The sequence below is a fragment of the Tupaia chinensis genome, unplaced genomic scaffold (assembly GCF_000334495.1).
Source record: "Tupaia chinensis unplaced genomic scaffold, TupChi_1.0 Scaffold000659_1, whole genome shotgun sequence".
Lineage (NCBI taxonomy): Eukaryota > Metazoa > Chordata > Mammalia > Scandentia > Tupaiidae > Tupaia > Tupaia belangeri.
The window spans coordinates 153877-167386 of record NW_006160181.1 but is presented as its reverse complement, the minus strand read 5'-3'; the positions used below and the strand labels follow the sequence as shown (position 1 = coordinate 167386).

At 40.3% G+C, this 13510-nt stretch overlaps 1 protein-coding gene across 2 annotated transcripts in view; it reads left to right on the top strand.

The window, feature by feature from the left end:
- The first annotated feature begins 64 nt into the window (after positions 1-64).
- LOC114009890 (ubiquitin-associated protein 2-like) overlaps positions 65-13510 on the top strand; it is a 23047-nt gene continuing 9601 nt past the window's right edge. The window contains exons 1-6 of one of the 2 annotated variants that reach the window (XM_027776272.1): positions 65-83; positions 3760-3889; positions 5702-5779; positions 7769-7879; positions 12341-12542; positions 12909-13004. In XM_027776272.1, coding sequence (XP_027632073.1) covers positions 3800-3889; positions 5702-5779; positions 7769-7879; positions 12341-12542; positions 12909-13004 — 577 coding nt within the window. In that variant the 5' untranslated portion in view covers positions 65-83; positions 3760-3799. Of the gene's footprint in view, positions 84-3759; positions 3890-5701; positions 5780-7768; positions 7880-12340; positions 12543-12908; positions 13005-13510 lie in introns of those variants that run through there. The other variant, XM_027776273.1, reaches the window with a different exon arrangement.

Below are 13510 nucleotides of genomic sequence, written 5' to 3'. Positions count from 1 at the left end.
GGGGGGGGCCATGCGGCTAGAGCTTGAGGTGGGGGGGAGTGCAAGAAAGAGCGCGAGCGGGCGAGGCCTGGGCCCTGCTTGAGGTAGGGCCTTCTCTGCCCTGCCTGGTGCCTGTGGAGAAGGAGGGCCTCCTCCCTTTCCAACCCTCTGCGGGCCTCTTCGGATCCGGATCCGGCCTGGTTTGGGGGTGGCGGAGCTGGGGGGAGGGAGAGTGATGGGGTGGAGCTGCCCCAAACTCCCCCATGTGGCCCTCAGTTTGGAGTGCGGAGTATTCATTTGTTCCGGGTGGGAGGTAGGGAGACGATTGGCCCCGTGGGCTCCCGATGTGGCGCTGAGAGGGGTGAGCCTCCCATCCTCCACGCGTGGGTTTGCGTCCCTTCTCCGTTTCCAGCCTCTTTGTCAGCTCCTCTTATTACCCTCCCTTTTTTTCAAACCGACCCAGCTCTTGGGATATATTTTTACTGCTGTCTTTAGCTTGCTGTTGTATGTACTGTAGTTTTGGGTACCCAAAACAATTGTGATGTTATTTGGGAAGCTAGACATGGAGGCCCCCCGGAAGGGTTTATTATGCCTGAGACGTCACTAGAGCACGGGGGTATTTGTTCACTCTTCTCATAATGGGACAGAAATTCCAAATTTCTTTAGACCCTTCACCTTGTGGAAAGCCCCTAAATTGCTTTGCAGACTGATGTCACAAACAGGAGACTGGCTCCTTTTCCTCCATTCTTGAAGTGTAGCCACCTCTGGTGTAGGATGTTGTGGAAAGAAAACACCACAGTAACAGGCGTTTTTATCGTTATTGTTAAGGTTTTCGTCTTTGACTCTCCCTGATTATCAAATGGAGAAGTACTTTTTTTTTTTTTTTTTTTTTTTAGTTATGAGAAAAAGGAGGCCCAGTCGCGTAGTCTGTGCCGGATGTAGTTGCTTGGGACACGGAGGCCACAGGGAGGGCTGGATTTAGTCCCTGGTTGGGGAAGTATTTTTTTTTTTTTTTTTTTTTTTGGTCTCCTTTTCTCTTTTCCATCTCTACCACAGCTGCTTTGGGATTATCCGATAAGACTTGCTGGAAGGTGATGATGGTAACAACTGTCATAACCAGAGAATAAAAAATATTTTGGTTGTGTATCAGTTGGTAAACCTCCTGTGAGATCCCATACTGTTGTCCTTAAAGATTACACTATCCCAATGACTGTTTTCCTTATGAGTGGGAAATGTTGCTGGCATATGAACTAGTGGAGAGGGGCATAAAAATGAACTGTTTCTTTTTTTATTTTTGAAGCCCCTCCTTGTTAAATGGGTCCTAACTGGGGAGTACTCTTATGGGATAAAGGTGGTGGGGAGGGCTATAGGGGTCATGCCAACAAAGCATCTAGGGAAATTAGTTACTCTGTTAGACATGTAGAAAGTCTTCCCATTTCACTCCAGTTTGAGTTCCTGAATTGTTTCTCAAATTAGATTGTAAGCTCCCTGAGGGCAGCAACCAAGTCTGTTGTTTTTGTATCTCCTGAAGTATTGGACACATAGTAGATACTCAATAAATACTTGATATTAATTTTTTTCAGTAAAATTTCTCTGGCTATTTTTTTAAGTAGCTGGTTTTCAAAAAATAGTCAAGGGTACACTCCTTGTTGAAACCTATATTTGCTTCTGCACTTTTCCTTGGTCTCCGTACTTCTCACCCTACTTCCCTTGAATATTTTTGTTTTCTAAGAAACACACCTTCACTGTGACAACTCTGGTTATTTGTCTCTACTTGCTTCCAAAAGGCTACTAATACTGATTCTGTGCCCTCAAGTGATCCATCCCAGATTGCTTACTTTTGACCTGTTGCATAGTGTTGTTACTGCCTAGGTGGTAAAATTTTCTTAGTCACACATTTCAAAGCCCTTGTAAGAGGGAAATGAAAGTTAATAGCAAGAATGATCAGGAGGGTTTTCTTTTTCTTTCTCGATTAATTGTGTATCTTTCAGGATGACTTCTTAATATATTTACATTTGACTGGTATGGTATATGTAGTCATCTCTGATTAGTCATACAATTTATATCCTCACAAATTGATATTGTGAGTAGAGTAGACAGCTGTCAGTATTTGTAAAAGTTATAGGGGCTGGGTTGGAAATGACTACTCTGCATTAGAAAGTTCAGTTTTAAAAACATAGTTTTCCTCTAGTTATAACTTGATGTTTCCCCCCCTCTTGTAGATTTGAATCAAGGGATAGATCGTTGAACAACTGTTTTTGTGTTTTTTTGTTTGTAATTTAAATGTTGGAACCTGACTATAATGCCAACCTGGAAAATAGACTTCTGTATAGCAAATAATCTTGTACTACTGGCTTGAAATAGTTACAAAGGCTTTTGTGTGCACATGTGTGTAGAGGGAAGAGGTAATGGTTAAAAATTAGCCCGGAGGCAGCTTTAAAAAATGGTCTGTGGTGATAGAAAGTGTAGAGCTCTTAATTCATGACTACATTAAAAAAAAAAAAAAAAAAAGACCTGTGCAACCCGTTGACACAATTTTATGAAGAATTTATCCACAGAGATGTCAGCTTTTTCTGTGGCAGCCAACAAACAGGTGAAATTAACTTCCCTGGTTTTCTGGACAGTGTAGTATTACCCTGTATAAAGTTTCATTAATGAAGAGTTAAAATAGAGCAGAAAAGTATAAACTCGTCCTCCTTGAAAGAGAATAAAATGATCCAGAGTAACCTTATTTTGAGCACTCTGTAATGATGAATGTTTTCTTTGTTTACTAAACGCAGCAGCTGAGATTTCATTATAAAACGAAGTATGAATGAAGGAAACTTGAATTTATTAGAATGCTTGCTTATTACAAGTCTTACTAAAAAAACAGTATTCTGATTTGGGGAAGGTCCTGTGTGTTCTGTGTCACATTAAAAGACTCAACTAAGTCCTCTTGTCTTCATTAATGTCTCAAATTTAAAATGATTTTCTAGAAGCCTTGTCTCCAAATAAAATTTTATGCTAGATGCTTTTGGTTTGGGACAGATGTGGGATTCTCTGTACATTAAGGTGAGTGGTGGAGGATAATTGCAATTCTGCTTTCTTGCAAATGTGAGGAGACCAACAGAAGCAGCTGTAAAAGCAGTGTGTTTAAATTATTATCCAGGGAACTGAGATTCTGGACATAGTCACTGGGGCTATTACATGCCCTGTTGAAGGCTATGATTAAACAAAAAAATCCATAGCATCCTGAGAGAGGAAACAAGGGAGAAAGAGGCTAGACTTGATCTTGTCCTTTGCCTAGCAGTGGGGTCACACACAACTTCTGTAAAATGTTTGTAAGGTAGGTAAGGCAGTTCTCTCAAGTAGTTTTAAACAGTATTTTAAGTTATTGTTTTCCTGGAAGGTTTTTGTTTCCAAGCTTTACTGATTATCCTTCCTTCTATCAGAGACTTCATGTACTTTCACTTATATTGAAGTCTTTTCATTGTTAACATTGTTTTGCTTTCAGTGAAGATAGTTCAGCATCATGGAACCTGTTCATAGGGGACTAGTAACCAAGCTGGGCCTATGCCAGTAACTTCTTCTAAAAAGCCATCACTTATACATGCTTTATATATTAATTGTTACACAAAAGTGGATTACCAACTCCTTAAGGAATTTATCAAACCGTGTCTCAAAAACAGGCAATCTTGGTTTGTTCTTTTAAGAAATAAAAGTATGGTGATGAGGGTGTTAGTGAAAGAGAAACATTTCGTCTACGTTTACCTTCTAAACTTTTTTTTTTTAATCTTTCAGTATTCTACCTTGTAAATACTGTTATTTGTATATACTGTAAATGATGACGTCGGTGGGCACTAACCGAGCCCGGGGAAACTGGGAACAACCTCAAAACCAAAACCAGACACAGCACAAGCAGCGGCCACAGGTAAGGATCCCAAAGGAATATGAATCCATGGATAGCATTGCTGATTGATACTGGTTTTATGCAATATAACACTATCCTATACATTAGGCTATTGATTTAGATGCCTTACTCCTCTATTTGCAGTAGGATGCATACACTGGCCATAGAGAGACAGATAGAGAGGGAAAGTGAGAAATCACCCCCTGGGGGGATGGCCATGTCTCAATCCCTTCTCTACTCTCTAAAGATTTGGTGAGTCAGGATTCTCTCTCTCTTTTTTTTTAAGATTTATTTATCAAACTTTATTTATTTATTCATATATTTTTAATTTGATCAGAGAGAGACAAAGAGGAAGAGAGAAGGTGAGAAAGCAAGTCACCAGGTCTGAGACTCGAACTGTGGTTGGCCATGTGGGAATATCCAGCGCCTTAATCACACTGCCACCTGCTGGTCCCTGAGTCAAGACTCTCAACTGTTTAGTTAATGAAGTGGAATCCAGCTGCCCCAACCTCTGTGCTACCTGTTGACCCCAGCTTACTCTTGTTTTTTAGTCTTTGGCTCTTTTTTTATTTTGAACCTGATAATTGTTAATAACATGGTATGTTGCAGAATGCTTGCCTTTTTTGTTGTTTAATACTGCATTCTGAGGTTTAACACTCTGTTATGAGTTCTGTGCTTTGTATGTCTAAGATAGCATTTCCTGTCTCATCGAGGCTGCTTTAGCAGTACATTTTTCATTTCCTAGACCTTCCATCTTGATATTCCTCTAGTCCACCTTTGTTTTAACACCTTTGCTCTTGCACATTTTATCATTTGACCTCCTTTTCCCTAACTTTTTATTTTCCCCTTTGGTCTCACTGAGGCCTTACTTTCTTTTCCTTTTCCACGAGGAGCTGCCATCTTTACTCTCTTCCCTGAAAATTAAATGAGACACCCTAGAGCTATGCTCAGTTTTTTTTTTTAAGATTTATTTTATATAACTTCATTTATTTTTTTAATTTAACTTTATTTATTTATATTAATTTGACCAGAGAGGGTCAGAGCGAGTAAGAGAGAGAGAGAGAGTGAGAAAACAAGCCTACAAGTCTGGGACTTGAACTGCAGTTGGCCATGTGAAAGTCCAGCATCCTTAACCACCATACCATCTGCCCGCCCCAGCTATGTATATATTTCTTTTAATTTGATATCTGTTTTTATAATGAATTTGGCATTGATTGGTACCTGATATGAATGAATTGCTTATATATGGTTATGGTCAGATAAACCGAGTGTGTGAGACTAGAACTTTTCTTTAATGTATTTTTTTTCACATCTATTTCCAAGGGAATTTCTAGAAAAGTTTACTTATTCTCAGGTTAGTAAAATTCCTGATACCTTATTAGTATACACTAGATACTCAGAAAACATGCTGATTATATCCTCAGATTCATCCTTATGATATTTTTAGGCCTAGGATAAAGGGGGTGGCATTGGTGATTTTAGAAACAGAAAAAATATACATGATTTTGCAAATATATTAATGCGAATTAAGGGGCAGATGTTTCAAAGTAGTGCTATGATTTCAATATGAAAGCTTCTTTAACTATGAACATCAGTGAAAAAAACTCCCTGTTCTTTTGGGGATTGTAGAATGAAATAGTTACAACTTCTTCTTTTTGGTCATTTGTTGATTTAAGGCTCTAAAATGGTGCTTTATTACATGGTCATTTGTAACAAGGAAAAGGAATCTAGGAATCTGGGGTATTGAGGAGGGTAGAGATTGACTGCATAGATTTCCTCCTAGTTTTCTAAAGTGTTGCCCCTTGATTATAACTTACTGATCTCAATTCCTAGGCCACTGCGGAACAAATCCGACTTGCACAGATGATTTCGGACCATAATGATGCTGACTTTGAGGAGAAAGTAAAACAAGTGAGTGTACTGCTAATTTGCTTTAAGTTATGGATATAATTCTTATACCTTTATAAGAATTAAAGCGGGGGTGGCAGGTGGCATGGTGGTTAAGGGTGCTGGACTCCTACATAGCCAAACATAGTTCGAGTCCTGGACCTGGCAGCTTGCTCATGCACTTTCCATCTCTTGCTTTCTCTCAACTCTGTCCAACTCTGGTCAAATTAAAATAAATAAAATTAAATAAAATAATTAAAAAAAAGAATTAAAGTATAATGCGGGGAAACCAGCAAGTAGCATAATGGTTATGTCACTGGATTCCCATGTAGTCGACCGCAGTTCGAATCCCAGACCTGGTGACTTCAACTCACGCCAGACGCGTGTGCGTGCGTGCCCAAGATCCCAAGAGGAGAATGGAGGAGAAGGGATTGTGGCATGGCCATCCACCTTGGGAGGGTGATTTCTTGCTTTCTGTCTGTCTGTCTCTGTCTTTCCAGCGAGCGCACACGCCCTCTAGCAAAAACCTCTCCAAAAAGAGAAAAAAAAGTATAATTAGTGGGCTGGCAGGTGTATAGTGGTTAGATTGCTAAATTCCCACGTGGTTGATTGTGGTTCAAATCCTGGACCTGGTGGCTTGCTTTCCCATGTTCTCTCTCTCTCTCTGGTCAAATTAAAAAATAGAATTAATAAAAATAATTATTTTTTAAAAAGTATAATTAAATAACCTAAATGTCCACAGGATATTTGGTACTATAGATGTTGGAAGAGTTTTTACCTGAAATATAGGTTGGGCCAGTAAATAAGTGCTTTGATGTATTCTTTTGGATAGAAACCTTGTTCATAGATTTTTTACATTTTAAAAATTTTTTAGGTTTCTGTTATAGGGTGCGTGTGCTTGCTGGATTTTGGACGTGCACACATGCTTGCATGTATTCACATGCATCTGGAGTGATTTTTAAGCTTCCAGGTTTGCAACTTGACCTGTGGTCAGCCATGTGGAAGTCCGGCACCTTAACCATCATGTCACCTCAGGTTTTATCTTAAATTTTAACTCCTTATTTACTGAATGACTTTGCTGGTGATATTTTATAGCAATTTAAGCAGTTTGGGATCTAGAAAATGTGGAAATTCATGGTATGCTAAAATCTGGTTTCAGGGTTTGACTCTCTATTTGATGCTTAATTGTTTGATTTGTAAACTCTTCTGACCCCATTCCTAAACAATTGGTGTTAATGTTTTGCTTTTGGAGCTAGAATGCCAAAATAGTGTATATTTTGGTCTTTTTAAAAAGAAATGTTGCCAGAGGAAGAGAGAGAAGGTACTCATCAATGGGGTATGGTTATTCTTTTCCTTCTTCTCCATCTCTCTATCCTGTCAGGATTTTGGGCACACATGCACACAGATCCTACTTGGTTTTCAAGCCACCAGTACTGGCATTTGAACCATGTTCGACCAAGTGGGATCCATTTACTTTTTTTTTTTTTTGAGAGGTTTTTGCTATAGGGCCTGTGGGCTCGTCAGAAAGAGACAGACAGAAATCACCCCCCAGGGGGGATGGCCATTCCGCAATCCCTTCTCCTTCATTCTCCTCCTGGGATCTTGGGCACGCACACACACACGCCTGGCGTGACTTTTAAGCCACCAGTCTGGGAAGCAAACCGCGGTCAACTACATGGGAGTCCAGTGACATAGCCATTACGCTAACTGCTGATCCTGGGATCCAATTACTTTTTATTTTGGAGAGGTTTTTCGCTATAGGGCGCGTGCGCTCGCCAGACAGACAGAGAGAGACATAGAGACAGAAAGCGAGAAATCACCCCCCAGGGGAGATGGTCACGCCACAATCCCTTCTCCTCCATTCTCTCCTTGGGATCTTGGGCACGCATGCACACGCGCCCAGCATGAGTTTTAAGCCACCGGGTCCGGGACGCAAACTGCGGTCGACTACGTGGGAGTCCAGCGACATAGCCATTACGTTAACTGCTGGTTCCTCTGATCTTTCTCTTTCAGCTGATTGATATCACAGGCAAGAACCAGGATGAATGTGTGATTGCTTTGCATGACTGCAATGGAGATGTCAACAGAGCCATCAATGTTCTGCTGGAAGGAAACCCTGACACGGTAGAGTGCTAATAAAGTGTTCTGGAACATGGGTCCTGGATTGGGAGGCCTGTAATAGTTCTAAAACTAGCAAGTGGGTTACTCACCTTAAACTTAAATAAAGCAAAGTACCTTATTCTTTGAGTAGGGGACTTTCTTGGAGATTGTTTGCTGTGGGTTGCAAATACTTAAAATGACATATAATACATTCTTTCTGGAGATAAGTTATAGGAGAAAACAGGTGAAATCAGTCTCCTCTAATTTGCTCGGAATTAATTATTCATTCCAGGCTAGTGACTATTTTTCAAGGCTGGATCAGCCTGAATTTGAGGTGCTATTTGATAGCTTTGGTTACTGATCATGGAAGATTTCTGCTCACCTTTTTCATTGTTACTGAACTATTCAGTTCTGAATTCAGGACATCCCCGTCATTATCAGCTTGACATTGTACAACACCATTTCATTACCTGAACTTACTTATGCTGAGATAGCAGAGAAAGAAGCTTTACAGGGTAGGAGGTATTGTACAGGTCCTCTTGTCCTGGAATCCAAAAAGTTGTTTTCTCCTCTTCATATTTAATGAGAGTTCTGTTTCTGTGTTCCTCTGATCTTTTTACCAAATGGTAATTCTCAAGAACAGAGACATTAGGGATTAGCTGTTGGCATAATGGCTATGTCGCTGAGCTCCCTTGGGGTCAACCGTGGTTTGAGTCCCAGACCCAGTGGCTTAAAGTCAGGCTGGGTATGTGTGTGTGCATGCCCAAGATCCTGAGAGGAGAATGGAGGAGAAGGAATTGTGGTGTTGGTATCCCCTCGGGTTGGGGGAGTGATTTTCACTTTCTGTCTGTCTCCAAATGAAAAAAAAAAAAGAAAAGAACAGAGACATTGCTTTATTAACCTTTGGGATGTTCCTGCACTGTTTTACTAGAGAACTCTTTATTTTTTTTAAATGAGCAGTGTATCATTTTGAAATAATTTACTTGGCCTTATACTGTGGAATTTTGGTTGAAATAAATACAGAATTCATCCTGCTAGAGAAACAAACTTTCTGAAGCTATAGTGACATATCAAACTCAGTGTTGGAGGTTTCTTAATTTCTTTGAGAAAATGGGAAATAATGGAAAACTTTTAAAAATTGCTGAGTTTAATTTGTAGATTCCCCCCCAGTAGCATAGTTTTATTTTTTATTAAAGAATTTTTTATTTAATTCCATTTGTTATTATTACTTTTTAATTTGACCAGAGAGAGACCAGAGAAAGAGAAAGGGAAAGCGAGAAAGCAAGCCACCAGGTCCAGGACTTGAACTGTGGTCCACCATGTGAGAATCCAGCGCCTTTATCCACCACTCCACCTGCCGGTCCAAGTAGCGTAGTTTTAAATTAAGTTTTACTTTATAAATGTTATTTGAAATTTTACTTCCTGGACAACCAAGATAGAGTGCCATTGGTTCATTTTGTGTTTACTCCAGAATTAATGTCTCCAGATTTATTTTAGGGGGGGAGTAGATAGGACTAACTTTTTTAAAAGTTTGAAGTTTTTTTTCCACACAAGTCATGTTTTGTCTCACCTCCTGTCTACCACTACAAGTTTGACCTTTCACAGTATCAAAAAGGAAAATAAGCTGGAGAGTGTAATCTTTTGCCACAAATAAACCAGGTACCAGTGAAACTTGTGGGAAGCAAAATAAGTCTAAATAAGAGACCAGCAGGTTGCAGGGTAATTAAGATGCTGGACTCCCACATGCTGACTGCACTTTGAGTCCCGGACCTGGTGACTTGTTTTCTCACTTTCCCTCTCCGTGTCTGGTGAATTAATGATACATAAAAAAATCTTTAAAAGAAGGCTAAAAAAAATAAAATAAAATAAAAAAATAAAAGAAGGCTGAGGGTCCAGCAGGTGACGTGGTTAAGGGCACTGGACTCCCACATGACCAATCATGGTTCGAGTCCCGGACCTGGTACTTGCTTTCTCACTTTCTCTCTCTTGCTCGGTCCCTCTCTGGTCAAATAAAAACAAGTAAATAAATAAAGTTAAATAAAATAACTCTTTAAAAAAAAAAGGAAGAAGGCTGAATAATATTCCATTGTGTATATATACCACATTTTGTTCATCCATTTATCTCATCCAGATGGACACTTGGAATTGTATGGAATAAGTACAAAGCATAGGTGTACTTTATTCTTTAACCTCTTCAGCATGTGTTCCTTAAAGAAGGACACTCCTTAACATGACCATAATGCTAGTGTCTATCCTGAGAAAATTAGTAACAATTTTGTGTTATACCTGGACCATAGTCTTAAAACTCATTAATTGCTGAGTACCAGGCCCATGGTTGTTTTAAATGGTTAAGTTATAAGATAGTAAAAATGTGATAGTCTTGATGTTTGTCCTAGGAGTTTCATTTTTACAGATTTTCTGCAAAAATATGTGTAAATCAAGGTATGCCTGTTTTTTCTTTAATGTGAGAGAGAGGATATATTTTTTTTTTTTGAGAGGTTTTTGCTATAGGGCGCGTGCGCTTGCCAGACAGAGAGACAGAGAGACAGAAAGCAGGAAATCACCCCCCAGGGGGGATGGCCACACTGCAATCCCTTCTCCATTCTCCTCTCAGGATCTTGGGCACGCACGCACACGCGCCCGGCGTGAGTTTAAGCCACCGGGTCTGGGACTCGAACCGCGGTTGACTACGTGGGAGTCCAGCGGCATAGCCATTATGCTAACTGCTGGTCCCAAGAGAGGATATTTTTTGAGAGAGAGAGAGAGATTTTTTTGCTCTGTGGCACATGCACTTACTGGAGAGGTAGAAAGCGAGAAATCACCCCCTTGGGCGGATGGCCTCACCACAATCCCTTCTCCATTCTCTTGGGATTTTGGGCACATACACATATGTACCCAGTATGAATTTTAAGCCACTTGGGTACAGGACTCGCACCGTGGTCAACTGCGTGGGAGTCCAGCGACATAACCATTCTGCCATCTGCTAGTCCTGAGGGCACAGTATTTTTGATAGGGTCTTGCCATGCCTTGAGCCACCTGCCTAAGCTTCTCCAATTAGCTAGGATTACAGGTGCATGCCACCCCACCAGGTCTACTTTAGGGTGGTCTAAGAATCAAACACTGACCTCCCATGCAGATCCAGCCTTGTGCATTTGGCACCCTACTGCTTGCACTGCTGCAGCTTGGCTAAGGTATGCATGAATTGGAAATTTTAAATGTACAAAGCTTATTTTCCTGAGGAGTGAATGTTGAGAGTATTTAACTTATTTACTTATTTTATCTTTTTTTAAGAATCACTTATTTCTTGTAATTATTACTATTTTAAATTTGACCAGAGAGAGAAAGGGAAAGTGAGAAAGCAAGCTGCTAGGTCCGGGATTTGAACTGTGGTAGACCGTGTGGGAGTCTAGCACCTTAACCACTGCACCACCTGCTGGCCCTTAACTTATTTATTTTTTGAACAAATTTTTCCTCCTGCAATTTGGAACATACCATAGATACATATTCTGCTTTGGAGACGGTTAAATTGGATCATAACAATTTAGAAAATGTAGGAAGAACACAAACAAGTGAAACTGGGGTGGAAGGCTTTCCATAATCATCATGTCTCAGGGCATGAACTGTGGCTGCTGTTTTGTTATTTAAGTGAAGTTGCTTTTTGTTTGTGTGTATAGGTACGTAAGTGGGCAAAGTTGCTGTTTTTCCCAAAAGCTTATGACTTTTGATTAAAAATAATCCCAAGAGCCCAAATTACTCCTTTTGAATTTATATTAAATAGATAACTTTTAGAAACTTTCCATTTTCTTTTTTGCTTTATTTGATATGAATAAGACTAAAAATGTATGAGTTTCTTAAGCCAAAGGGCATTCATTTTTTTCAGTCTACGAAACACACTTGAAACATGCAAACAGAAGAATTAGGTCCTTTGGTTAATATACAAGGTGAACTGGATAGAGATCTTGGTGATCCTCATGGGAGTGAGCCCTACAATCCATTACCTCATAAACACCTCTATAAAAAGAACTTTAATTTTGACAGTGGTAGGTCTAAAATTTGGTTTTAGGTTCTATCTGTGTTCTCTATTTAAACAGAAATAAACTAATGGAAATGTCTTATATAAGGATGCTGAGAGAATGGCTAAGTCACCCAGTTGTTCCAACTTTTATTTTATTTTATTTTTTTAAGTTTTTGCTGTAGGGTGTGTGCACTTGCCAGAGAGAGAGAAAGTGAGAAATCACACCCAGACTGATGGTTACACTGCAGTCCTTTCTCCGGTCTCCTCTTGGGATTTGGAGCATGCATACAGATGCATCTGGCATGTTTTCCAAGCCACTGGGTCTGTAACTCGAATTATGAAGTCAGTCGTATAGAATCCAGCACCTTAACCTCCATGTGCCACCTGCTGGACCTGAGTTGTTCCAATTTTCATCTCTGGGACCCTGAACTATAGTCCAGATTGGACATGAGTGCTCTCCCCTCCTTTAGCATTCCTGGGAAATGGTCGGGAAGAAGAAGGGCATCTCAGGACAGAAGGATGGTGGCCAGACCGAATCCAATGAGGAAGGCAAAGAAAATCGAGACCGGGACAGAGACTACAGTCGGCGACGTGGTGGACCACCAAGACGGGGGAGAGGTGCCAGCCGTGGACGAGAGTGTATGCATGGGGCTTTATCAAAACCAGCTGTGGGTCAGTAATGTCTAGATTCCAGGGATATGGCAGGGTCCTGCTAGGCAGGACCCAGGAACCATTGTATTACCCTTTTTGCTTTTCTTGCCATCATCTGTTATGAGATCTTGACATCTCTTGCATGTAGACTTTTCTAACAACAGCCACCAATACCCTGTACTTACTGGTAAAATTATTTGACTTAACAGCTTTTCATTGTGACTTATCACCATTCCCCAAGTAACCCTTATGTCCCATCCTTATAGTTCATTTTTCTCCTTTTTGCTTTTTGTTGCCCCAGTACTATATTGCATACTGTTTATGCATTTGTTTACATCCTATTGACTGTGCTCTGGCCATCTGTGTTTTGCTTTGTTTGTATTTCAGTTCGGGGTCAGGAAAATGGATTGGATGGCACCAAAAGTGGAGGACCTTCTGGCAGAGGCACAGAAAGAGGCAGAAGGGGCCGTGGGCGAGGCAGAGGTGATCAGATTGGTGGTGGTGGTGGTGGGGAGATGGCTATGTGGAGCAGGTTACTCTTTTGTTAGGGATCTGCTTTATTTTAAAATAAAGTTGAGTCTGCTTACCTTATTTGTGAGGTGTCATGGATATACTGTCATCCTTTAGTATTGTGGGGGTTTGGTTCCAGTACCTGCTGTGAACACTAAAATCCAGGGATGCTCAAGTCCCTCATAATATGGCATGGTATTTCCATATAACTTATGCTCTCATGTACTTTAGGTTGTCTCTAGATTGCTTATAATACCTAGTACAATGTAAATGCTATGTAAATAGTTGTTAAACTATATTGCTTAGCAAATAATGGTTAAAAAAAGTCTATGTGATTTGCAAAGATATAACCATTAGAGTAGCCTGTAGCTACCAGATCCCACATGACTGATCACTATTAGAATTCTGGCTTCAGTGGCTTAAAAAACAAATTGCAGCGTGACCACATCTCTTTGGGGAGTGCCTTTTTCTTCTTTCCC